Here is a 24,502-nt window from a genome sequence, read left to right on the forward strand (position 1 = left end):
CCCCCCCTGGGAGCGACCCTTGCCCAAGGGGTCGCTCCCTTATGCCAATTAAAAAAAAAAGAAAACATCCCTGGTGTCTAGTGGGTGTTTCAAAAGCCGGATTGCAAGCAATCCTGCTTTTGAAACGCTTGGAGAGACTTCAAAGGGAAGGAAATACATTTCCTTCCCTTTGAAGCCTCTCCGGGCCTCCCCCACGTGATCGAAAGAGAAATGCAAAGCATTTCTCTTTCGATCGCGCTGGAAGCTGAGCTTCCAGCGCGATGGGGGAGGCTCTGTGATTGTGACATCACGGGGGGGTCAGGGTGGAAGGGGAAGGGATTCCCCTTTCACCCCTGGCCTGGGGGGTGGGGGGACGGCCCTCGGGGGGAGCGCTAACGCTTCCCCCGAGGGCCGGTGGCAGGACGTAATGGTTACATCCACGGCGCCACACGGGCGCTGCCATGGACGTAACCATTACGTCCATGGCGGGGAAGGGGTTAATAGTATTTTGAATCAAAGAATATGTGGTGAGTATGGAAGAGGTTTGTTATTTGAATTACAATCAACTAGGGGGTAGGGAGTAGGTAGAGAAATGGTTAAATCCTACCACATAATGCTAGGAGGATGCTGCAAATGTGATTCAATGATGATTAATGGTTTTGTGGTCTATATAGGGTATGCTCATACAAAACCAGTCTGATTTGTTCAGCATGCTATTTAGCATCAGTTGGCTGTATGACTGCTCTTCAATACTGAAGGAAACATGTGGTAGCCGCTGACACAAATCTGCGGGGGCGGACCACGGAGGCTTGTTGTGTCATGGAATAAGTTACGTTTGACAGAAATAAATACATAAGTAGTAGTGGAAACTATGGGGGTCATTACAACCTCAGCGGTCTTTTTACAAGACCGCAGAGGGACCGCCGTGCGGAAGACTGCCAGTAGTGGCGGTTTGCCGCTCGGCGTATTATGACTGTTGGCTGCTCTCTGTCCTTTTTCCGACGGAGAGCCGCCAACAGCCATACTGGCGGGCGGCGGGGAAGTGGAGGTTGCTCCACCTCCACCGCCACGCCAACAGAACACCGCCCAGCGAATCACGTCCAGTGATTCAGCGCAGCGGTGTTCTGTTGGCGGTGTGGTGTCAGAAGAGCAGCCCCCATGGCTCCTGTCCCCTCCCGGAGGATCGACGGAACAGGTAAGTCGATCGTCCGTTAGGAGAGGCGGGTGGGGGCGAGTTGTGTGTTGTGTGGGTGCATGGGGGTGTGCGTCTGTGTATGTAGAGGAGGTGGGTGAGTGCGTGTATGCTTGCGGGTGTGTTGCGTGTTTTGGGAATGAGTGCGTGTATGTCTGTATGTATGTCTGTATGGATGGATGTGTGCGTGTATGTCTGTATATGGGTGTGCGTGTCTGACTGAGTGTGTGGATGTAGGCATGTACGTCGGTGTGTGTGTGTGTTGGGGGTGCCTGCGTGCATGTCATGTGTGTGTGAGTTATGTGATGTTGGGGGTCGGGGTGGGGAGGGGGCCCTGCCACCTTTGGGGGGTGGCAGGGGTGGTGGGGGTATAGGGGAGGGAGTCGGGATGGGGGTGGGGGAGACCCCTATCAGTGCCAGGGAAGGAATTCCCTGGCACTGATAGTGCTTACCGCCGGTTCCTACCGGGTCAAAATACCGGTGGTGGTATTGTGACAGCCGCCGGGCTGGAGACCCAGGTCTCCAGCCCAGCGGTCGTCTCCACCCTGGCGGAACGGAGAAGCGGCGGATGACCATGGCGGTGACCGCCATGGTCATAATACTGAAAAAAAGACCTCCAGCCTGTTGGCGATCTTACCGCCGCTTTAACACCGTCTGCCAGGGTTGTAATGACCCCCTATGTGTCCCTGACCTTCCCCACCAATATTGTATCAAATGAAGACAGGACCACACTTTAGGCTTCACATTTTCCAACAGGTGTCATCCCTCCCTAAACTTGTTTTGCTTAATTTAACTGGTGTCCCCTACTAATCATAAACGCCTGAACTCTCGTAGTTCTTTGTCATGTCTTTCCAACAATGTCGATCACTCTTCCTTGGTAGAGACAATTGAGAGTTTAGCATGCCATTGGACTTCACTTGCCTTTACCACAGGTTTGGAAAAAACTTGGGAATTTTATTTTTATGTATAAATCAAATCTATTATTTCAGATTGTATCAGTTTGCACATTCTGCTCTCTAGCCATTTCCCTGTGAATAGCCAGTTATCCTTTTTTCATACCTATTCCTCCTTATGTTCTGGGTTCTACTGTTCATTTCCAAGACGTAGTTCATGCTTTTATTTTCAAGTAAATGATTAATAAATACCTAATAGAAAATATATTGCTCCCCTATCAATTACCAATGATGGCAACTCTGAAGACCATTGCAATTGCTTTCTCAGCTGAGTTTCACCTACAGATGGGGGGCAGGGAGGCTCTCCAATCTAGCATCACCTCAAGACAATATTATAGTTTCCTATTTACAAATATTGAGCAATTTCAAAGAAGGCAAAGTTAGTTATGTCTAGCAGATGTGTTCCTTTTAGCAGAGACATGGAAGAATGACTACATATGACAACGCACCACCTGTTTCTCTATACATGTTCTAATAATCTGTATAAAAACTATATTTAAAACTGCAAACATTTTTACTTAGTGTAGGAAAGTACCATCTTTCTTGGCATGTTACCCCCAATTTCTGCCTGTTTGTCAGTGTGTTTTTACTGTCTCACTGGGATCCTGCTAGTCAGGACCCCAGTGCTCATAGTTTATGGCCTAGATGTGCTGCCAGTATGCTTGACTGTGTCACTGGAGTTATGCTAACCAGAACGCCAGTGCTTATGCTCTCTGTTTACCAAATTTGTCACTTTAGTTTAATGACTCCATATTCCAATTCAGATTGGCACACTGGGTCCCCCTTATAAGTCCCAAGTATATGGTACCTAGGTACCCAGGGCATTAGGGTTCCAGGAGGTCCTCATGGGTGGCAGCATTTCTTTTGCCACCCATAAGGAGCTGATACAAACACTTCTTCAGGACTGCCACTGCAGCCTGAGGGAAAAAATGCACCCACTATTTCACAGCCATTTTCACGGCACCAGGTAACTTATAAGTCACCTATATGTCTAATCTTCAATTACTGAAGGCTAGGTGCAAAGTTACTGTGTGTGAGGGCACCCTTGCACTAGCAAAGGTGTCCCCACATTGCCCAGGGCCAATTTCCTAGACTTTGCAAGTGTGGGGGTACAATTATAGGTATGCACTACATGTCAATACATATATGTCACTTCCAAATGGTAACTCCGAATATGGCCATGTGAGGTGTCTAAGATTGTGAAATTAAACCCCAATCCAAATCTGGTATTGGGGGGCCAATTCCATGCACTCTGGGGGCTCCACCATGGACTCCCAGTACTGCCAAACCAGCACTCTGAGGTTTCCACTGCAGCCACAGCTGCTGCCACTTCACAGACAGCTTTCTGCCATCCTGGGGTATCCTCCCAGAGCCTCTGGAAATGCATTGAAGGGTACAAACAATGCCCTCCTTGCATAATCCAGTCTACACCGGTTCAGGGACCCGGTGTCCCTGCTCTGGTGTGAAACTGGACAAAGGAAATGGGAGTGACCACTCCCCTGTCCATCACCATCCCAGAGGTGGTGCCCAGAGCTCCTCCAGAGTGTCCCTGGTGTGAACCTTCTTTGATTCCAAGGTGTCGGGACCCTCTGGGAGCATCTGAGTGGCCAGTGCCAGCAGGTGACATCAGAGACCCGCCTGATAGGTGCATACCTGGGTAGGTAGCCAATCCCCCTCTCAGGGCTAATTAGGGTCTCTATTCTGGGTGTTTCCTCAGATTCGGTTTGCAAGACACCACCAGGACTCCTTTGCATCCTCTGCTTCAGCTTCTGACCGTCGGATCAACCGCAGACTGCTCCAGGAACCACTGTAACTGCAACAAAGTATCCAGAAAGGCTCCTGTGACCCTGCAACTTCAGCTCCAGCCAGCAAATGCAACAGTTTCCAGGTTGTGCATGCTCTGAGGACTGCCTGTCTTCATTCTGCACCAGAAGGACCTAAGGAATCTCCCATGGAGTGACGGAGTCACTTCCCTGCTTCAGCAGGCACTTGTCTGCAATGATGACTGGTACTCTGGGACTCCTCTCCTGTCGACGAACGTGATCCCTGGTGGTGGACTGAAGTAATCCTGACTGTCCAAAGGTCCAGCTGTTTTAATTTGGTGGTGGTAAGGGCTTACCTCCCCGTGCCAGACAGTACCCCAGTGCATCACATCTTTTGCAACTCCTTGGGCTTCTGCGCACTTCTTCCAAAAGTTCTTCATGCACAACATAGCTCAACATAGCTCAAGTCCCCAGCACTCTATCCTGTGATGCTCAGCTCCCTGAGTTGTTGTCCTGTGGTGTGGGATTTCTTTGTGTAGTGCTGTGCCAACCACACTTTGCAACTCCTTTGTCCCCATGTCTTGGGACTCCCGAGTGTTCTCTGAAGTGCTGAGAGCCCCCTCTGTCTCCTCAGTCCAAGTTGAGACCTCCAGGTCCCTCCTGGGTCTGGGCAGCACCTCTTTGATGCAAAACACGTTCTTGCGTGAACCAAGGCTTGTTGGCAGAATCCAGTGACGCAAACAGCCTGCATCCAATGACTCAACGTGGGACATCTCTTTCACCAAGAAGGAACCCACAACGGTCTTCTTTGGTGCATTTCTGTACTTTTCTTTTGCACCTTCATTCAGGTTGTCAGGGGCTCCTGTTCTTCTTGGACTCTTCATCGACTTCGGGACTTGGTCTCCTCTCTCCACAGGTCTTCAGGTCCAGTAATCCATTGTTGGTTTCTTGCAGTCTTTCTTGGTTCTTGCATAATCCTTTACCACGACTTCTAGTGTGTTCTGAGGAAACTTGCTGTACTTTACTCCTGTTTTCCTAGGCTCTGGGGTGGGCTGCTATTTTACCTACCTTTGGTACTTTCTTACACTCCCAGCACCCCTCTGCACACTACACTTGCCTAGGGAGGAACTCAACATTCGCATTCCACTATTTTAGTATATGGTTTGTGTTGCCCCTTGGTCTATTGCAATCTATTGTGTTTTTCACTCTCTGCACTATTCTATGACTGTTTACTTCCTTATTTTGGTTACTAGTGTATATATTGTGTGTAATACTTACCTCCAGTAAGAGTATTGTCTGTAAGATATTTTTGGCCTTGTGTAACTAAAATAAAGTGCCTTTATTTTTGGTAACACTGAGTATTGTCTTTTATTGTGTATAAGTACTATGTGCCTATAGTGGTATTGCAAGAGCTTTGCATGTCTCCTAGTTCAGCCTTGGCTGCTCTGCTACAGCTACTAATAGAGGGCCTAAGTTGCTAGACACTGCCTACATTTCACTAAGGTAGATCATTGGACCTAGAATAAGGTTTAAGTACCTCTGGTACCCACTACAAACCAAGCCAGCTTCTCACACTTAAGGTCAAAAAGTTTGTCACACAACCTTTCAACAGAAATAGCCTTTTACACGTTTTAGTAGGCTTATGGCCAGTATTGAAAAGAGGGGTGTTCCCAAAGAGAGGGTCACAGGTGATGAGTAGGAAATCAGTGATAATACATACAATCCTTGTGCCAAGTTAAGTGTTCAAGATGGAAGTGAAAAATACCTAAAATACCTAACCAAATGAAACGTAAAGAACCCCAGGAAATTCATATTTACCCAAAGCTGAGTAGATATACAAATTTTGAAAAATGTTTGTGAACTAGCCCAGATTATGAATGGGACTAGGGATAAAGAATACTGTGCTTCAATTTGGCTATTGTTCAAATCAATTCAGTTTGATTCAGGACAAAGCTAAGGATCACTGAAAAGAAAACAAATGACTAATGTGCCGAAATAAAATTACGAATGAGGCAGGATTCACAAACTGTATTTTATAGTACATATTTTTTTTACTTGAATCTTTTTATTTCTTTTCATATAAAGAAATACAAATACCTATCATATAAATCAACCGCAGGTTGAGCGCTAGGGTCGCAACACCCATGACATAACATTTGTTTCTATCACTCTAACTGCCAGTAAATCTTGATCTGTTGATGGTTAGGATGTACAATAAGGGCTGAGGTGGTGGTACATTAGGACTATGAGACATCACATGTCATCGACCTGCGGGATGGTTATCAGCATGGGAGATAATATATCAATACATCCTCTCAGCAGGCGACTATTGCACACCGCACAGTAAAGAAGTTAAAATCAGCATAAATCTTATATGCAACAATATAAAAACACAACAATAACCTTGTCTGGAATCCGTTCCCCAGCTGCTCACCCCCCTCGTATATACCCTCATCTTCACCCAGTCACTCAATCAAATCTCGCCAAACGTGCGACCACAGGACCCCTCTCAGTTTTACCCACTGAGCCCCCCCTTGGAGGGCCAAGCATGCTGCCGAGAGAAGGCAACATTGAGCCACTGCATTCAACCAACTCAATCCTCCGTCACCAGCGTGGTCGCCGCATGCACAGCATCTCTATCGAACCTTTGCTCTTGTTCCCAGAGCTCCAGCAAAATCCCATCCCAGCTGGAGGCCAAGGGAATTTTACGTAATCCCAAGCTATCTTCCCTCCACAATGCCACCCTCTGTGCCCCCACCCATAAGATAAACAACCTCTTCCATGCTTCTATTGAAGGGGGCTCTGTGGACTTCTATCTCCTGCTGATGAGTCGCTTAGCTGTCAAAAGGCCCAAATCTAGGAATCTCATGGAAGCCTTATGCTTTTTAGTTCTGGGGAGAAGGCCCAAGATACATGCTTCCCACGTGATCAGCTGCAGACGTGCCATACAGATCGATAGTTGTGCCAACACCTCACGCCAATTAAAGCATAATGAGGGACAGGGCCACAATATGTGTAACAAGTCTGCCGCCATCAATGAGCAGTGGGCGCAAGCTGTGTCCATGCACTGAAAGTATCGATTAATCTTTGCTAGCATAAGATAGGCCCTATGGAGAGTATGGAATTGGATCAGACAGAATCGTGCACTGCGCAGAATGTTAATGTGGCTTTTCAGGGCAGCTTCCCATTCATTGTCTGCACAGGGCCTGGCCAGGTCGCCCTCCCAACTATCCCGCAGTGTGGCACAGGTGTGTACTGTGTGTGACCAGAGCACATCTGTGAGCCAACGTACTAAATGTCTACCCCACCCCATAATGTGAAGGCATTGCACCAAGAGGTGCATTGGTGGTTCAGTGGAAATGCTCCTCCAATGTCGAGACAGCAACGCTATCATGGAGTTACACAGTAAGAACTGCCACGGTGACAAGCCTGTTTCCTATGCTAGTGTATCAAATGGGGTTAGCGTGCCTGCAGGCTCCTGCGGTAACAGTGATGCTCCACATCCACCAGGAGCAAGGTTGGTGCACTAGTTCGCATGTTCTGGTGAAACAGATGTGACACCTCAGGTAGTGACCAAGGCTGTGCTACTGCTGCTGTGTCCGACAGCTGGAGTCCAAAAAAACACCTGGCAACCCATTGTAACTGGGAGACCAGATACTACTTCTCCATGTTTGGCATCACTAGGCCACCCCTTTCCAGTGGCGAGTACAACTTTGTCAGTACCACTTTACAGCGGCTTTTGTTCCAAATAAATTCCCTAATTATGGACTCCATTTCACTGATAGATTTAGCTGCAAAATACAATGGTAAATTGGAGAAATAATAAAGCAGCCGGGGGAGGTCCACCATCTTCAGAAGTGCTATTCCCCCCTATCACAGAGAACGGCAGTGTTTGCCAGAAAGTCATTTGGGCACAAATCAATGTCACCACCCTGTTGAGGTTTCAGTCTCGCAGGTCATCCACCGCATGGTATACATTAATGCTCACATATCAAGACATCATGGGCTGCCAGTCAATGAGTGTACCTCATAGGGTGAGGCCGGGGTCTGGCCAATCGGGGCTAAAAGGGAAGAGGCATGACTTCTCCAATTGACTCATAACCCCGACAGCGCAGCAAAGCATTGCAGTATATTTGTAATCTTCTCAGGAATATTGGTAATGTCCCTAAAATACAGGAGGAGATCATCTGCATACAGGGACACAGTAAGCTTACCATCCCATAGAAGGATACTCCAGGGTTCCCCCTAGTTGGTGGAGTTCTGCTATCAGGGTCTCTATCGCCAGTGAAAACAGCAGTGGGGAAAGGGGGCAACCCTACCGAGTCCCCCTGCCCACCCCAATTGACTCCAAAATAGTTGAGCCGGTTCTGACTCTAAACTGTGCATGCATGTACAACAATTTCACTAGCCTTCAAAAGCCGGGGACAAAACCCAACCTGCGCAGCACCTCAAATAAGAAGGGCCATTCCAGTGAGCCGAAGGCCTTCTCCAGGTCCAACACCAGGCAGCCCACACCAGGCAGCCCACACCAGGCCGCCCACACCAGGCCAACCCTGCACAGAGTACTTCATAACCAAGAACAGGCATCTGATATAACGGGAAGTACTACACACTGGCACAAAGCCATTCTGATCAGAGTGGATCAACTGAGGCACCAGAGGTCACAGCCAATAGTTTAGCCAGAATTTTATAATCTGTGTTAAGCATTGCCAGAGGCCTATATGGCCCCAGCTCTGTTGGGTTTCTGTCTGGCTTAGGAATCCAGCTATCAGCAGTGCTTCCGCTGGGAAGCTATCATGGATGCTAGTGACAGAGTCTCCTCAAATAGTCACAGCAGAAAAAGCACAATCATAGAGGAGTAGGTCTTATAAACTCTGATGGGAGGCCATCAGGACCTGGGGTTTTGCCAGCAGCCAATGCGCTTATACTGTCCTGTATCTCTGCTAAGTTTATCGGTTCATCTAGTTCTTCCCACTGATCTTCTGTGAGGCAGTAAGAGTGAGGAAAAGAGCTGCTCAAAATTTGTGGGCCAGCCAGTGCCCTCGATTGGTACAGGGTCGCGTAGTAATGCGTCAGTTCATCATGTATATTGCCTTGGGTGTAGAGCATATCGGCCGTCACCGAGCACAGCTCCAGCATAGAGGTGCACTCCTGGTGGATCAACCAGGCCAATGACCTGCCGATTTATCAGGCACAGCATGTGTGGACTGCATGTTAACACAACACTTCCTCTCCATCAGAGACAGATGTTCTGCCCTTCTGTTTGTCAGTATACGCGTCTCTAGAGAGTTCTGATGGCGCATTTTTGGTATTGCAACAGTGTTCTCTCCACTTGGATTAAGTTGCGCTCAATGGACTTGCGCATGTTTCATTGTGCACCCAAGCTGTGCCCTCGGATGTAAACCTTGAACACATCCCATTCAATGAGCCCAGATATGACAGTGCCAGCATTATGGTCAATATATTCAGCAATGGCTGCAGCAAGTTATGCCCTAAAGGGTGCATCCTCCAGCATCTCTGGCCACAGCCGCCAAGTGGGGACAGCAGAGACCGATGTGTTCTTCCATGGGGAAGGAGCTGGGGATTGTGGTTAGAGTGATTGCGTCTAAGGTAATCCCTCTGTAGCACCGTGGAATACAGGATATCTGTACAAAGTATTCTATCAACTCGCACATAAACTTGGTACGGGGCTGAGAAAAACAAATAGACTCTTGTCTCAGCATTGTGGTGTCACCATGAGTCAACCAGCCATTCCACCACCAGTGCTGGAGCCATTACTGCAGTGAACATGCAGCAGCCACCGTAGGTGCAGTAGGTAATGGTGGGTAATGGTGCGAAGGAACTGTCAAGGTCCGGGTCTAAGACACTATTAAAATATCCTCCCCTGAGCCATGGGAGATCACTCCAGTGGGAGAGGACTTCAGATAGTCTGAGGAGGAAAGAGGCCTGATCTGTGTCTTGTGCATAAACAGACCCCCAGCAACAACGCAGGCCCATCTAAGAATCCACATAGAAATAAATTCCGACCCTCAGTGTCCACCTCCAACTCTTCCACCACAAAGGGGGGGTACCCAGCCTAATTCAAACAAGAGCCCCTCTGGCATATGCAGAGAAATTAGTCACAAACAGCGGAGCTGCAGCCTGGTGCCCTCTGACTGCATGAGGTGAGTTTCTTGCAGCAGCACTATGTGGATCATGTACTGCGATTGTATACCTCTCTCAATCTATGTGAGAACATTAATGGGAGACATAGGGGGTCATTCTGACTCCCGCCGGGCGCGGTCACCGCGCGCCCGGCGGGAGCCGTCAAAATACCGTACCACGGTCGGAAGACCGCGGCGGGTATTTTGAGTTTTCCCCTGGGCTGGCGGGCGGCCTTCAAAAGGCCGCCCGCCAGCCCAGGGGAAAACGACCTTCCCACCATGAAGCCGGCTCGTAATCGAGCCGGCGGAGTGGGAAGGTGCGACGGGTGCTACTGCACCCGTCGCGTATTTCATTGTCTGCTATGCAGACAGTTAAATACAAGCGGGGCCCTCTTACGGGGGCCCCTGCAGTGCCCATGCCATTGGCATGGGCACTGCAGGGGCCCCCAGGGGCCCCGCGACACCCCCTACCGCCATCCTGTTCCTGGCGGGCGAACCGCCAGGAACAGGATGGCGGTAGGGGGTGTCAGAATCCCCAAGGCGGCGCAGCATGCTGCGCCGCCTTGGAGGATTCTGACGGGCAGCGGAAAACCAGCGGGAGACCGCCGGTTTTCCTGCACTGACCGCAGCCAAAGCGCTGCGGTCAGAATGCCCTGCGGGGCACCGCCGGTCTGTCGGCGGTGCTCCCGCCGACCCTGGCCCCGGCGGTCTGAGACCGCCGGGGTCAGAATGACCCCCATAGTTGGGTAATCGAAACAGAGTCTTTAAGCTCACTACTCCCTAAAGCAGGGAACACTGCAGAATAGACCATCAAGCCAACGGGGGAGGGGCGCAGCAGGGATCTGGACAACTACCAACAAATGCGGCATTGAACGAACAATAGCCCAAACCATCTAACTCGCCTGTCCAGCGTGACTAGTGTGTGAAAAGAAGGTACCCACAAGCACAAAGGTAAATGCGGGGGGTTCACTTTATCCAATGCGTCCAGCGGCAAACGCCCCTAGCACATCTCATATGCAGACAGAAGCCAGGCACGCAGGACAGCGCAATCCACAGCTGCCCCACAGGCCACCACCCCAACCCCATCCCAAAGGCGAGGGGGACACCGCAGAGCGACAAGTTAAGTGAAGGAATGGGTCTGACCAAGAGACGCAGTGCAGCTGCAAGCACACAGTACAGCCTGAACCATCAACCATCTATGGCAGTGACAGCAAGCATCAGAGAAGTTAGCACACAGCACCATTACAGGTTTAAATCATGTCATCTGCCGTTTAAGGCATCACAATCGGAAGAGTCATGGACCCAGTGTCTGAGAGGTTTTCACCAAAAGAGTCATCTTCTGCATCAGAGTCATTGAGTTATTTTTCAGTGCCTGAAGTAGTCGTCGGCTCTCTCTGATAGCCGTAGCAGTCTGCAGTGCACGATGCTACTCCTGGATAATCTGCTCTAAGTCCAGAGCATGGCCTGGCCCAACAGGGGATATTTTATAACGCCGGTGGCTCCTACGTCTGCAAGGCTTTGGATTCCACTGCTTTCTCCGCTCTGTCCTTAACTCTTGTTGGTTGACCAATACCGGCAAATCCTGCCACTCTAATGTAGCCTCTGAGGTGTCAGAGAAGCGTGACTTCCCCTGAGCTACAACTCAATGTCTGGCAGGGATGAGGAGGTAGTATGGCAGGCCAAGTGCCCACAGCTTACGTTTCACAGATAAGGAGCCCCTCTGTCTTTGGGGATCAGCCAGGTGGGGGGAAGCCAAGCAAAATTCTGGCTCTGGTTGCTGCAGTCATGGTACGATATGCCGCAGCCGGCTATCCAGTCATGGGGGGCCCCTTCCCGCTGTTAGTGCCTGAAAAGGGGGGGATAGGGTGGGGGCACAAGGCCGACATGGAAACCTGGAACACTCCCCAGCCACAACTAGGCGTCAACACTTAGGCTTTCCCCGGGCCTGCTTCTGCTACACACTGCTACTCCCCCCCAGAAGTCCACTGACCTCCCCCGTCAATCCTCAAGCCACTGCCAACTGCACCTCCTCTGCAGGTCCCAGCCAGGACCAAGTCAGAACCTCACCAGCCACCACCGCCCCTGGACTGCCCGATGTTGCCCTCAGCATTTTCCTCTCCGGCTGGTGAGCTCAGGCAACGGCGCTCCTCACAGCCAGCGGCCACACCCAGCCTCCTTCGCTTCCAGCTGGCACCAATCTGGTCTCTGGGGCTCTGCTGCGCCTGCTGCCTACCCTGCAGCGCCTAGCCTCCCATCCGTCTTCGGATAAATGGCAGATTATCAGTGCTTCGCCACAGAGCCTCTCTAGACTATGACTGCTATCTTGGCTGGTCAAGCCACACCCCCTCATTTTATAGTACATAATGTAGTGCAACAGGAGAACTGTTCACATACTACAAAATGCAGTTAAAAATCTATGGCTGAAGACTTTCACCTTGGTCTCTCTTATCTTTTCTGGGTGGCAATTTCCACCATGGTAGTGGAGAGCTCTGCACACATATGTGTATGAAACTGTAGTAAATGTGGGTGGGGCCAGGTTGAGTGGTGGGAAAATTGGGACAAGCTACTACTAAATAGGATTGGCCTAGTGAAATGTTATATTGGGCTTGGGAGGAAGATGTTAACACAAAACACCCACCCACAAATGAGTAAGACAATTTTAATTCACAAAATTAACCTAAATGTACTATAGCCTTGTAGGTATCAAAACAGAATAGAATAAATCAAGCAAAACATATGACCAACCACTGGTACTTCAGGACACAGCTGTATAAAACCAATAAAGACAAGAAATTAAAACAATACCCAATAGGAACAGATACGAAAATAGTTACAGATTTTTTAAATTAAAACCCAATAAAAAAAATCTAAATTAATAATTTAAACTCTTTTTACTATAAGTATGTTAGTGAGGGTAAAGTTTGAAATTATGTTTACAAATTTATATTTATAAATTGAATTGGCATAACTATTTTATTATTTAATACGAATATCATTTGATGAGTTAAGGTGCTGTAAAATGTTATTTTGATATTTCCACAAGAAAGCACATTTTAAATTAATTCACATGTATAGTGCACATTAAAATATGTTATCTTTGTTTAAAAAAATGTCTGCTGACAGGTCAAAAGCTCTTAGCAATAACTTTATTCTTGTAAATTCTGTTGACTGAGGCATGGTTCTCTTTGTTGGACGGGTGAAGCAAGTTAACATTTAAGTATAAATCGTCCCTTGGAAGTGGTGATTAGAAATATATGTAGATAATGACCCCTAAACGCAAGAGTAAATATGCATGTTAGTTAATATATACGCATAAATTTACCTTTAGGAATTGGAAAAAGGGTTATTGAACCACAGAAAGTATATATTTTTACATTTCGCAGATGATCTGTCAAGAAGTTTCAGCCATGATATGAAGTACAACTAAATTCATATTGGATATACTCTATTCAGATCGGCAGCATAGACAGAGAACATTTTGATATTGTTCAATGAGCAAAGAGTATTGTATAGAGGATATTTTTGATCCATGGTGATGTCCTCCATAATCATGATTCCATTTAAGTCGGATTATGGTTCTACAAAAGGAACCAGGTCCACACAATGAATCAAAGTGATGACAATCAGACAGACCAACTCAATACATGGCAGCAGTCATTCAGTCCATTTCTGCTGTTGTTCCTAAACAAATTCCACCTATGTAGATTTAAATCACCCATCAAAGGCCATGGATCTGACAAATGTCCCACCGTATTGCAGTGTGTCTGATAGTACACAACATGCCATGGCGTAGTGACCTATGTGTACTAACTAGAAGGCAACATGATTTAGCATGATTTCAAACCCTTAAATAAATGCAAGCTAACTTAAGTTTTAGGGCAGAATTATTTATCTTTCATTTTCAGTTAGTCAAAGCATATAGTAGATTCACAAAATGTCATTTTCCCTTTCCGTGTTTTCGTTAGAATGTGACCAAATTGGAGTATTCTAAGATTTATTTCAAATACAGTCTTCAAAGATGAAACTACCAAGTGCTCATGGATACTTCGCATCAATATGAGAAAGAGAAACACCCTCAAACATAGTCTTTCATCTCATGACACATACAATATAAGGAGAGTCATGTGTGGGGCAGGGGGTCATCATTTCACCAACCAATAAGTCAATCTAATGCACAATTCTTACTTGCTATCTATTTTGCAAGAGTTGTTGTTTTATATGGATTTGTTCGGCTTGCTGCAACAAATCTTTGCCTTATTTCAGAACCAGTTCCTCAAAACGGTTGATGAATCGCAACATCACACTAATCTAACTAGTGAGTAGAAATTCTGCTTTATAATGCAGTTGCTTTGTTTTAATTATTAAGATAATATGATTGAAAAAATATGCATTATAACAAGTCACAAAAGTCACATTTTATTTAACATTTAAAAGCTACAAAATACATTACAATAAGGTAATATCCAATACAGAATACGGCAATATATACAAAGCTTAAGGCCAAAAAGACACTACTATTAAAGATACTTGCACTTACCAACCTCCACAACATTGGAACAGTTGGGATTTGTGAAGCCATCAGGACACTCACAAGAAAAGGATTCTTCAGATAACCCTGTCAAGCAGATGCCCCCATTTTCACAAGGGTTTGGGTCACAAAGGTCACCTATAATCGGAAAGACAAGTGGGAGTAAGAAATTATTTAGCACACTTGGCTATGATTTTGAGAAATAAACATTAGAAACCATAATAATTTTAAACCACTTTAGTCTCCTTAAATAGCTTAGAATTTAAGATATTAAAGTCTATTGTTGCGGTATTAGTAGCTTGCTTATTTCCACCTGCTTCCATCTGATTTTAAATCTTTTGTGGCATTTAAGGCAAATCCATCAATGTAGTGGTCTGTATGGAAAGAATATAAACTAAGGGTCTATTTCACAAACATATTTAGGAATATGGGAGGGACTACTATACACATATTCCTATGTACTTTCATACGTTTCAGTGAATCCACCCAAAATTAGACAAGGTGTAAAGAGGGCAGGGTCACTTCAATGTCTACTAACTGTGTATGATAATTTCCTAACTGCTGCCATTTAAAATAATTTGGTACTAATTCACAACAATATATTAGAGTACGTAAATAAGTACTACTTTATGTACTTCAAAATGCTTTGGTGATTAGGCCTCTTAATGTACAAGGTACTTTGCTTGGATAAACTCTACTCTAATATTATCCAGTAGTCCTATAATATGCAGATTTGTAGCTGTTTGACTCAATCGTGGTTCTGTTTTTCTATACACAAACTAGAAACTGGAAAGCTGAATTCAATGTTGGTAAAGTATGTTACTTCTAACATAAGGGGTCGTAATTGTATGCAGAGAGTACAACACAAAAATTATCAAAGATAGCAGTCCTGCCAGCTCCAACCAAAATGTATCAATGAAGGGTTCATCATATATTATAGCTAGCCAAGCAACACAATTGATAATTTATCTATATTCCAAAAAGGCAGCCAAGTATGTGGGGATTTTTTCTAAGTATAAAACAGTTACAAACATGGCAATATTATGCTCAAGGCATAAATGTTAACATCAAATCTTTATATGGTGTCTCTCTTCAGTTACCAGAAAGGCCCAATGCATACTACACCCTCAGTAAAATATTTTACTATATCGTTATCTTTGGAATGAGTTTTACTGTCCTATTACTTCTTACAATTACTGTTAGAAATGGAGTTTCTAGTTGGCAGTGACTTGCACACTGTCCAAGTAGGGACCCTCACTCTAGTCAGGGTAAGGGAGTCACAAAGCTAAGATAATCCCTGCTCACTCCCTTGGTAGCTTGGCTCAAGCAGTGAGGCTTATCTCAGAGGCAATGTGTAAAGTAACACTGTGAAGATACCACAAAAGTACGCCACACCAGTTTAGAGAAATAGCCAATATTTATCTGAGTAAAACAAGACCAAAATATAAAAAATCCTGATCCTACATACACAAGCAAAGATATGAGTTCCTAAAATTGCAATGTAGTATAGCACTTAGAAACACAATAGCTTCAACCGGGGCTATCAAAACAGCTTGACAGAGTCACATCTAGAAGTCCGGTTCCCCCGTTAGGTAGCGGGCCGGCCACAGAGTTGTGTAGACCCCAGTTACAGTACCTTTTAAAACAATGATAAAACAAGGACGTTGAACAGAGTCGGGGGGGGGGGAGACGAGCTGGAGCCAGTGCGACGTCAGTTTCTTACTGCCACTGGAGAGGTGAGGCATCAGTTCCTTAAGCTAGGCAGAGAAGGTGAGGCGTTGATTCCTTATGGTTGCAGAGGAGGTAATGAGGCGTTGACAGTGAAGCGTTCCTTATGACAAGGTGGGGTTGATGAATCCAGCAGGTCAAGATGCGAGGCGTTTACTTCACCGTGTCACAATCATACCACGGGGCCACAGGTGCTGCGGCAGAGTCCGGTGCCACGGATGCTAGTGACCCAGCACTCTGAATTCACACTGTGGAGGGACTACATAGTCACTGTGGCGGCATCTGGCATGTCTTGTAAGTCATAGTCATTGTACTCAGAGGCGACCATGCCCCCAGTGCAGGCAGCGTCATGGGGTCAGAGGGCAGCATGGGTTCTGTAGTTGTTCTGGACTTTGATGCACTACTTTCTTCAAAGTAGCACCAGAACTCACTCCCAAGGGCACCGGAAATGAGTTTGGCACCACTAGGCACGTCAAGACTCTCAGCAAGAGAGTGAAGGGGCTGGCAGGTGATGTATTTTATGTTCTGAGACTTCTTAAAAGGAGGAAAGCTCAGTCCAAGCCCTTGGAGAACCTTTGGAAGCAGACTGTAGAAAGCCAAGTCCAGTCCTTCCTCTCCCAGGACAGAAGTAGCAAGCAGTAGGCCAGCACAGCAAAGCAACAGACAAAGTGACAGTCCCTCCTACAGCATCCAGCACTTCTTGCTAGCAGAATTTAATCAGTCCAGAAGGATTCTAACTATATGGTGCCTAGAGGTTCAGTTCTTATACCCATTTCTGTCTTGAAGCAGGGAAACATGTAAGAGAAGTGTTTGTAGTGCACAAGACCCTACCATTCCTGCCCTGGCCCCAGGCACACTCCAGGGGGTTGGAGACCACTTTGTATGAGGACAGTCATAGCCCTATTCAGGTGCAAGTGTTAGCTCCGCCCACCACTCTAGCTCTGGAAGATAGCTGTCTATAGTCAATACACAAACAGCCCACATGTCATCCTGACCCAGACATGTATTCAGCAGACTGGTAGACTGGCAGAGGCACAGGATGGTTAAGCAAGAAAATGTCCACTTTCTAAAAGTAGCATTTTCAAATTAACAATTCTAAAACCAACTTCATCAAAAGATGATTTTTTTAAATTATGAGTTCAGAAACCCCAAACTCCTGATCTCTATCTGATCCCAATGGGAAACTGCACTTAAAATATATTTCAAGATAATTCCCCTGTTATCCTATGGGAGAGCTAGTCCTTGCAATAGTGAGAAACTAATTTTGTAATATTTCACTATCAGGACATGCAAAACACACCTATGTATGTCCTACCTTTTAAATACACTGCACCCTGTCCACGGGGCTGCCTTGGGCCTACCTTAGAGGTGATTTATAGGGAATAAAAGAGAAAGTTTGGGCCTGGCAAGTAGGTGCATTTGCCAGGTCAACATGGCAGTTTAAAACTTCACACACAGACACAGACACTGCAATAGCAGGCTTGATCATATTTGAAGGGCAAATCAAGTGGGTGGCATAATCAGTGCTGCAGGCTCACTGGTAGCATTTGATTTACAGTCCCTGGGCACACACTGTGCACTGTACTAGGGACTTACTAGGAAATCAGGTATGCCTATCATGAAGAGACCAAACACCAATACATTTTTGACAGAGAGCATATGTACTTTAGCACTGGTTAGCAGTTGTAAAGAGTCCTAAAGCCAACAAAAACAGGTCCGAAAAAATAGGAGGAAGAAGGCAAAAAGTCTTGGGATAACCCTGAAAAAGGGCCAGGTCCAACATTATGCAGTAAGTCAATCAGGATAGGCAACAAAAGTGGGAAGGGTTGGCACTGGAATTATTTTTCTCAATGTTTAAGCAGTGTATCACTCACCTACAGCTCATCATGACCTGAGAAAGAACAGAAAAGGAGAGGACCTGCTATTTGGGACCTGTGTGAGTTTTGAGGGATTGAACCTCCTCCCATTTGGGCCTACCTAGGAAGTAGAATTGAAAGGTCAGTTTGCTGGCGTCCCTTGTGTTGACAGGGACACGATGAGCTGAAGGAGGTCTTTTACTAGAGTGCAAAGCTAACCAGCAGCAAATGAACCTGGACTGTACCCATCTGATGGGTGATGCTAAAATGAGTCTTAGCCACCTCTAAGTGTGGCCTATTAGGTCCTGGGAGCCTTAGAAGAGACCAAGAGGAACTCTTTCAGAAATTCTGAAATGTTGGAAGTTAGAAACGTTTTGGACTTCCAAGACTTCCGAAGCTTCAGTGGAATCCCTCAGAAAAGGTGTCAATTTTAAGAGATTTTTGTCCAATATAGCTGCAGGTATGCCCCATTGAAGGGTTTTGAATAGCCCTGGGTGAAATTTAAATTGCACCAGATTAATCTGTGAAATGTATGGAACTGTGCATTATACTAGTCATGTGAAGTTTCTGAAATCAAGTCACTTCGCACCATTTACAGTAAAATTAAATATCAAATGTGGCATTCACTGTACATATTTACTGCAGATGCACATTAATAACAGAACTCAAGAGGCTGTGGAATGTATTTGTTTTTTCACTATTCTTTTAGGGTGAAATGCTTCCATGTATAAAAAATTGACATGAGGACACATTCCATACTAAAATGTTGCACACAAGGGCAGGTTTACATTTTGTGTAATTACAAATAATTTTGATAATTACACAAATTCCATACACTCTTAATTTTGAATTCCAGGCATAGTCATAAGGTAGAACCTTTTACCAGGCGAAGGTGTAAAAAACATTTCCACCCAACAAAACATTTCTCACCAGAATCAACAGTTTAAATGGGACCTCATTCAATGGCTATCTGACTTCGAGAGGGCTTCTCCAGGTACACCATACAGCCTTGCCCTGTTGAAAGATTGCAACATCCATGTCAGGTAATATCTTTGACTGGGATGACCGGCTTGGGGTATCCAACTTATCACCACTGCCTAAGATTATGCCTGGTCCTGGTCAACCATGAATAGTGACTTCAAACTGGCACTTTACTTTTTCTGTTCTAAAGCTAAACTAAGTATGGAAGAGTTTTCCAACTCACAAAAAATATTTTGAATATTAGAAATTGAATAATTAACTTTCTAGCAAAAACATGAACATTTCTTTAAAGTATGTGGAATTTGAAGGCATTTTTGGAGAGTTGTTTTCATGTGAATGTTATAGAAACCATTCTTCTTCCCACCTGTGTGCTGTTGTTTCAGTTTAAAATGACTTCTGCTTCATCTTGCATGGGTATGAGATGGTCACCGTCATTCTTGATCTCTCAGTGCCATTTTGTTATGGTGGCTCATCTTATTCCTATATATTGGTTGCATAAGACCGGGATCAAAAACCATGCAGTGGGCTGATCAGGTTTAGGCTGTTTCAAATACACCATTCTGATCCACCTTCAAGACCCTCCAATTGCATGATTGCTCAGGGCTCAGCCTTTAATTCATCTTTGTTCAACACTTTTGTTTCCCCTATTACCTTATTGAATAAGTTATGCCTTCACCTTATTTACATGTGTATAACACAAAGTGGATGGCTGGCCCTATTATAGCCAGAAGCAGCTACAAAATACAGAGCAAACACTGTCACTTTGATGCACTCCACTGAACTGAAAAATTGAGCATTATTCATTCAAATTCCCACAATATTTGCAAGAAAGTCTGGTGCCCCTGCACATTAGTCTGCCCTGCACAGCTTCTATCACATGTCCAAATTTGAGCTTCATCTTTAATTGCACTCTGTCGCTGAAAACACAATAAGTACCTATAGAGATTGCATTTAGACTAAAGCATACAGTACCACTTTTAGTCCTCTTCCTATATGTATAGAGGAAAGTCTACAGTTACATTGAGCAGATGCACTGTTTTCAACTGTTTAGAGATTAAGGACTACAATATATGTGTTGTTAACTAGATACCCACACAGAGAATATGTCGATATGTAAGAATGCTCACACATATGTCCAGACATTAAACAAAGTTATAAAGGAGCAGTTTCACACATAGCAATGAGATGATCAAATGTCCCTGTAGAAAACGTCTGTAGACAAAATCTGCAAATTCTACTCACAAGTGATAACTAACAAATTGGGATGAAATATATATATCGTTTTTTATTGCGTTTTTCAAGGAAGTGAAGGAAAAGAAGAAAACAACTGTCACATAGGGCAAAAGTAGTACAAGTAAATAGAAACAAATATTCACTATAAAATTACCCACCAAAGAACAAAACTACATTTCCACTACAATGTTTCAGATGCCGCCTTCCTGAGGTAGTAGAAGAATGTTTTCTCAGTGACTGTTTTATAGACAGCGCTGTTTTTTAAAAACTGGTATGCAGACTGAGGACAATTCTAAAATATCTTTAGATATGTTGTGATCAGGTGTTATTACCATAGATATTAAATTCATCTAAATGCAATATTTTAAGGCCCAGGCAAAATGTAAATTAGTCCAGAGAAATTCGTAACATTTCAAGTTACGTGAAATTTGTGAAATTTCTCAAACTTGTACATTGTGTGATTTTGAACTTTTTTCCTGTGGAAACTGGTTCATTGTTAAGGACATTGCAAACAGACATTTTCTACTTAATTCAGTATCTCAGCTGACATTTTTAGTTGAGGTTCGTCTTTGCCTGAAAATATGCATTAGAGACACTGGTAAACCACACACCTTTATTATGTTACCATATGATAATTCTAGAGCAGATATCTAAAGTTCAGTAGCACTGTATTATAGTCAAGAGGGAAAGCCTTCATGTCTGAGCAATAGGTCTGCTTGATTAAAAGCAATGGCTAAAGTGCTAAAGTCTTGTTAAGATTCTTATTAGTCATTGTTGATTTGTGATGTTTTGGAGACTTGCTCACTTTATGGTGTACACCTATAGTGTGGCACGCTAAACTGAGTGAGAGTGAATAGGTATCCAGATAGCAGAAGCTCTCTAGGGGTAGCTGAGGCAAGCAGCTAAAGTTTATCCAGGGGGAATTTAAAGCACTTGCAATTCCACAGTAGTCAGACAAACGTTTTGCTTGCAACAAGAATCAAAGAACACTTTTTCTGTGGGAAAAAGATCCTAACTATAACTACCTAGTGGTGAATGCCACTAGGTGATATATATATATATATAAAAATATTTATATTTTCACAGAAAAAAAACAAAAGTTATAGTTACCTTAGGGCACCTGTTATAGTTACTTGTGGTAGCTAATCGTAACTGCTGAATTTCTATGGTTATGTGTGCTTGAAATGTCAGCCTAACTATAACATCCCTCTAACCTTTGGTTTTTCAGTGAATTGCTATGTTTCTTTTAAATCTATTTCCTAACTAGAACATCACTGTAACCTTTGAGTTTTCCAGTGAATTTCTATTTTTTTTTAATGTATAGTAATTTTCATCACTATACGTTAGTCCAACCACTGCTGTGCACTGCCTTCGGGCCATACGCAGCGAAGGTTGGCTACAGAGCCTGGCCCTTCTAAGCATCCAAACTCGCACCATGCATGGCTTTTGCTCGTATGCAGAGAGGTTGCCTGCAAGACCTGGCCTGCAGCCAGACCCTGCAGCCAGCTCCCCCTAACCACTCAACCCCATGCTGTACACAGGCAGTGCGAGCTGGCCGCGGACTCAGTGGGTTTGAGAATAGATGTTATAGGGTGTATCTGGGGGTGAGAGTGTATAGGAAACTGGCACTTTGTTGCAGTACCCCCCCACACTTTTTGCCTTGCTTCTGGATGCAAAATGGACTGGAGTGCCAAGGGATCCTGCTAACCAGGTTCCCAGCACTAGTGTTCTTTCCCTAAAACATTGTAAAGGTAATTGGAAACACCTTTATCTGCTACTGTAAGTCCCTAATAAATGGTACTTAGATATCCAGGGCATGGGATACTAAGGGTGGACCCCTGAGGACAGAAGCACTGATTGTGCCACCCTCTAGGAGCATGCATTCAGATGCCCCCTTCACTGCCATTGCAGGCTTGGTGCACTTGTGCAAACCTAAACCACAACCTTGACATGGCACACTGCCTGTGTGCCCTGTCCACCATACACTGCATATAGTATGGGTAACACACCCCTCTGGCAGGCCTTCCAGCCCTAAGGAAGAGTGCATCATATCATATGTGAGGGCATAGCTGCATGAGCAATATGACCCCACTGTGTCCTTGCCAAAGCTGGTACATAGTGACTGAAAAGAACAGTCATTTTAATACATGTGCTGGACACTGGCCAATATGAGTTGCCCAGCTACATGATGGCCACTCTGAACCCTATATTGTCTGGTATCAAACAAATCAGAATGATAAATCCAAACTGGTACCAGTATTGGATATATCCATACATGTACCCAGGGGTCACCTTAGAGGTGCCCCCTGCAAAGGTAACTACCCTCACATGGTTGCTGACTGCTTCTATCCAGCCTGCCACCTCCAGACACCCAATCTACAAACCTTGGGGGAGAGGTCTGTCTCTTTGGTTTGCAGAGCAATGCCCTTCCTGGGTGGAGGTGCTAACACTCCCTCCCTCAGGAATGTGCACTGCCCTGGCGAGAAGCATCGAAGGGCTTACCGCTTTCGAAACTTGACCCCCCAGGCCTGCTGCTAAGAGCAGATGTTCAGCCCCTTGGTAAACCCCCACTTTTGGTGGGAGAAAAGATGGGACACCACACAAAGCGTAGGAGATGTGGCCCCCACCTGGCATGCACCACCCTTAAAGTGTTGCCTGCAAGGTGGACATTCCAGTTCATTTTCCTCTATCTTAGATGGAAGGGAAATAGCCAACCAGGATTAGAGAAGTGACCCTTTCCACAGGAAGTGTTCACTATAGTGGATGTAGCCACCCAAAAGTAAGAGTCCCATTGGACACTACCAGGTTCCACCTAAAACACCCACTAAATTCAGTATTTAGTGGACATCCTTTGACCAGATAATTAGATTCAAAGGACTCAAAGAAGACCAGCAAAAGGAAGATCCAAGGCATGATTACTGTGGACTTGCTGCACAAAGAAAATGTGCCAAACCCGGTCTGCTGCACCGAGGAGCAGACAATCACCCCTGAGATGCTGCTAGACAACTGGACTGATCGTAAGAACCCAGAGGACCTTCAGGCTTCGCCAATCACCCACAAACTCCCTCCAGAGTGGAGGTACTACTCTGCAACAAAGAAGAAACCAGCAACCCAGATAGGGTCACTTCACTGCCAGGCCATTAACTTCCAAACCAGCAGTTGCAGACCTGACCACACACCAACAACCAGAAGGACAAATCCTGTAAGTGCGCCAAGTTTTATGGCACGGTGCCCTTCAGTGGCCGAACTGCAACAATACCCTAGGTACTGGTCAGCTGACATCAGGCACAAGAAAAACAAGCCCATCCAGGGCTAAAAAAAGGACCGGGAGGAAGTCCCAGTTGAGAGACTTCAGGAACACCCCGGACCTCCGGTCAGACTGCCCCCGTTGCCCTGTAAGTGACCCTTAAAGTGACCTACCTCCAGATCCAAAGGGCATCTTTGTGCACAGCTCCTGGTCACCAATTCTCTCTGCACCCAGCTGCCCTGTGCCCTGCAACGAAGAAGCTGATGTTCCCTAAGTGTCCCTCACCCCTTGAAACCTTGACATTCCAAGGGGACCCAGAGTAACCACCTCTAAACTTACCTGCACAGACCTTTACCAAGTGGTCCCCCTCAGTGGCCCTGCACCAGGTCCAGAGACTTTTCCCCCTTGCTTCCACCAGAACTTGGAGACACCCAAACTTCTCCAGCTGGCAGAGTGTGCTCACCAACAACCTCAACCAACTTGCAAAAGAAGAACTTGGTAAAGCAATTGTGTGATTTTATATGTATTTTTAATGGTGACTTTCCATTTATTCCTATGGTGAGTAATTATGCACAAAGCCTATTCTTATTAAACTTCAAAAATTAATATTTTCAAAAGTACTTAACAAATTTTGATAATCTTGGTCTTAGAAATTATATAGAAATCTGAAGTATTTTTATAAATTGGTCTCAAGTTATTCCTTCTAATGTGTGAGTTGCATAATCGATACTGCGAGTAAATCAAATGTTTTCACTTCTCCAAGATTGGCCTAACTGCTAGACCAATCTACCATAAAAATTAGAGAATTAGGTGATCTAGTTTTTACCTCTGTAAACCAATGTGTGGTTGCCTGGACCCCCTGCACAGTGTGACTAGCTTTGCACACTACATAGAGGGAT

The 24,502-nt window shown here is 45.3% G+C and overlaps 1 protein-coding gene across 1 annotated transcript in view; it reads right to left on the reverse strand.

The window, feature by feature from the left end:
* The window catches only part of EDIL3 (EGF like repeats and discoidin domains 3), a 1,526,861-nt gene that overhangs the window by 1,108,879 nt on the left and 393,480 nt on the right, over window positions 1-24,502 (reverse strand). The window contains exon 3 of the mRNA XM_069224820.1: window positions 14,568-14,696. Within this exon, the coding sequence (XP_069080921.1) occupies window positions 14,568-14,696 (129 nt within the window). The remainder of the gene's footprint in view (window positions 1-14,567; window positions 14,697-24,502) is intronic.

The sequence above is a fragment of the Pleurodeles waltl genome, chromosome 1_1, assembly GCF_031143425.1.
Source record: "Pleurodeles waltl isolate 20211129_DDA chromosome 1_1, aPleWal1.hap1.20221129, whole genome shotgun sequence".
In the NCBI taxonomy this organism is placed as follows: domain Eukaryota; kingdom Metazoa; phylum Chordata; class Amphibia; order Caudata; family Salamandridae; genus Pleurodeles; species Pleurodeles waltl.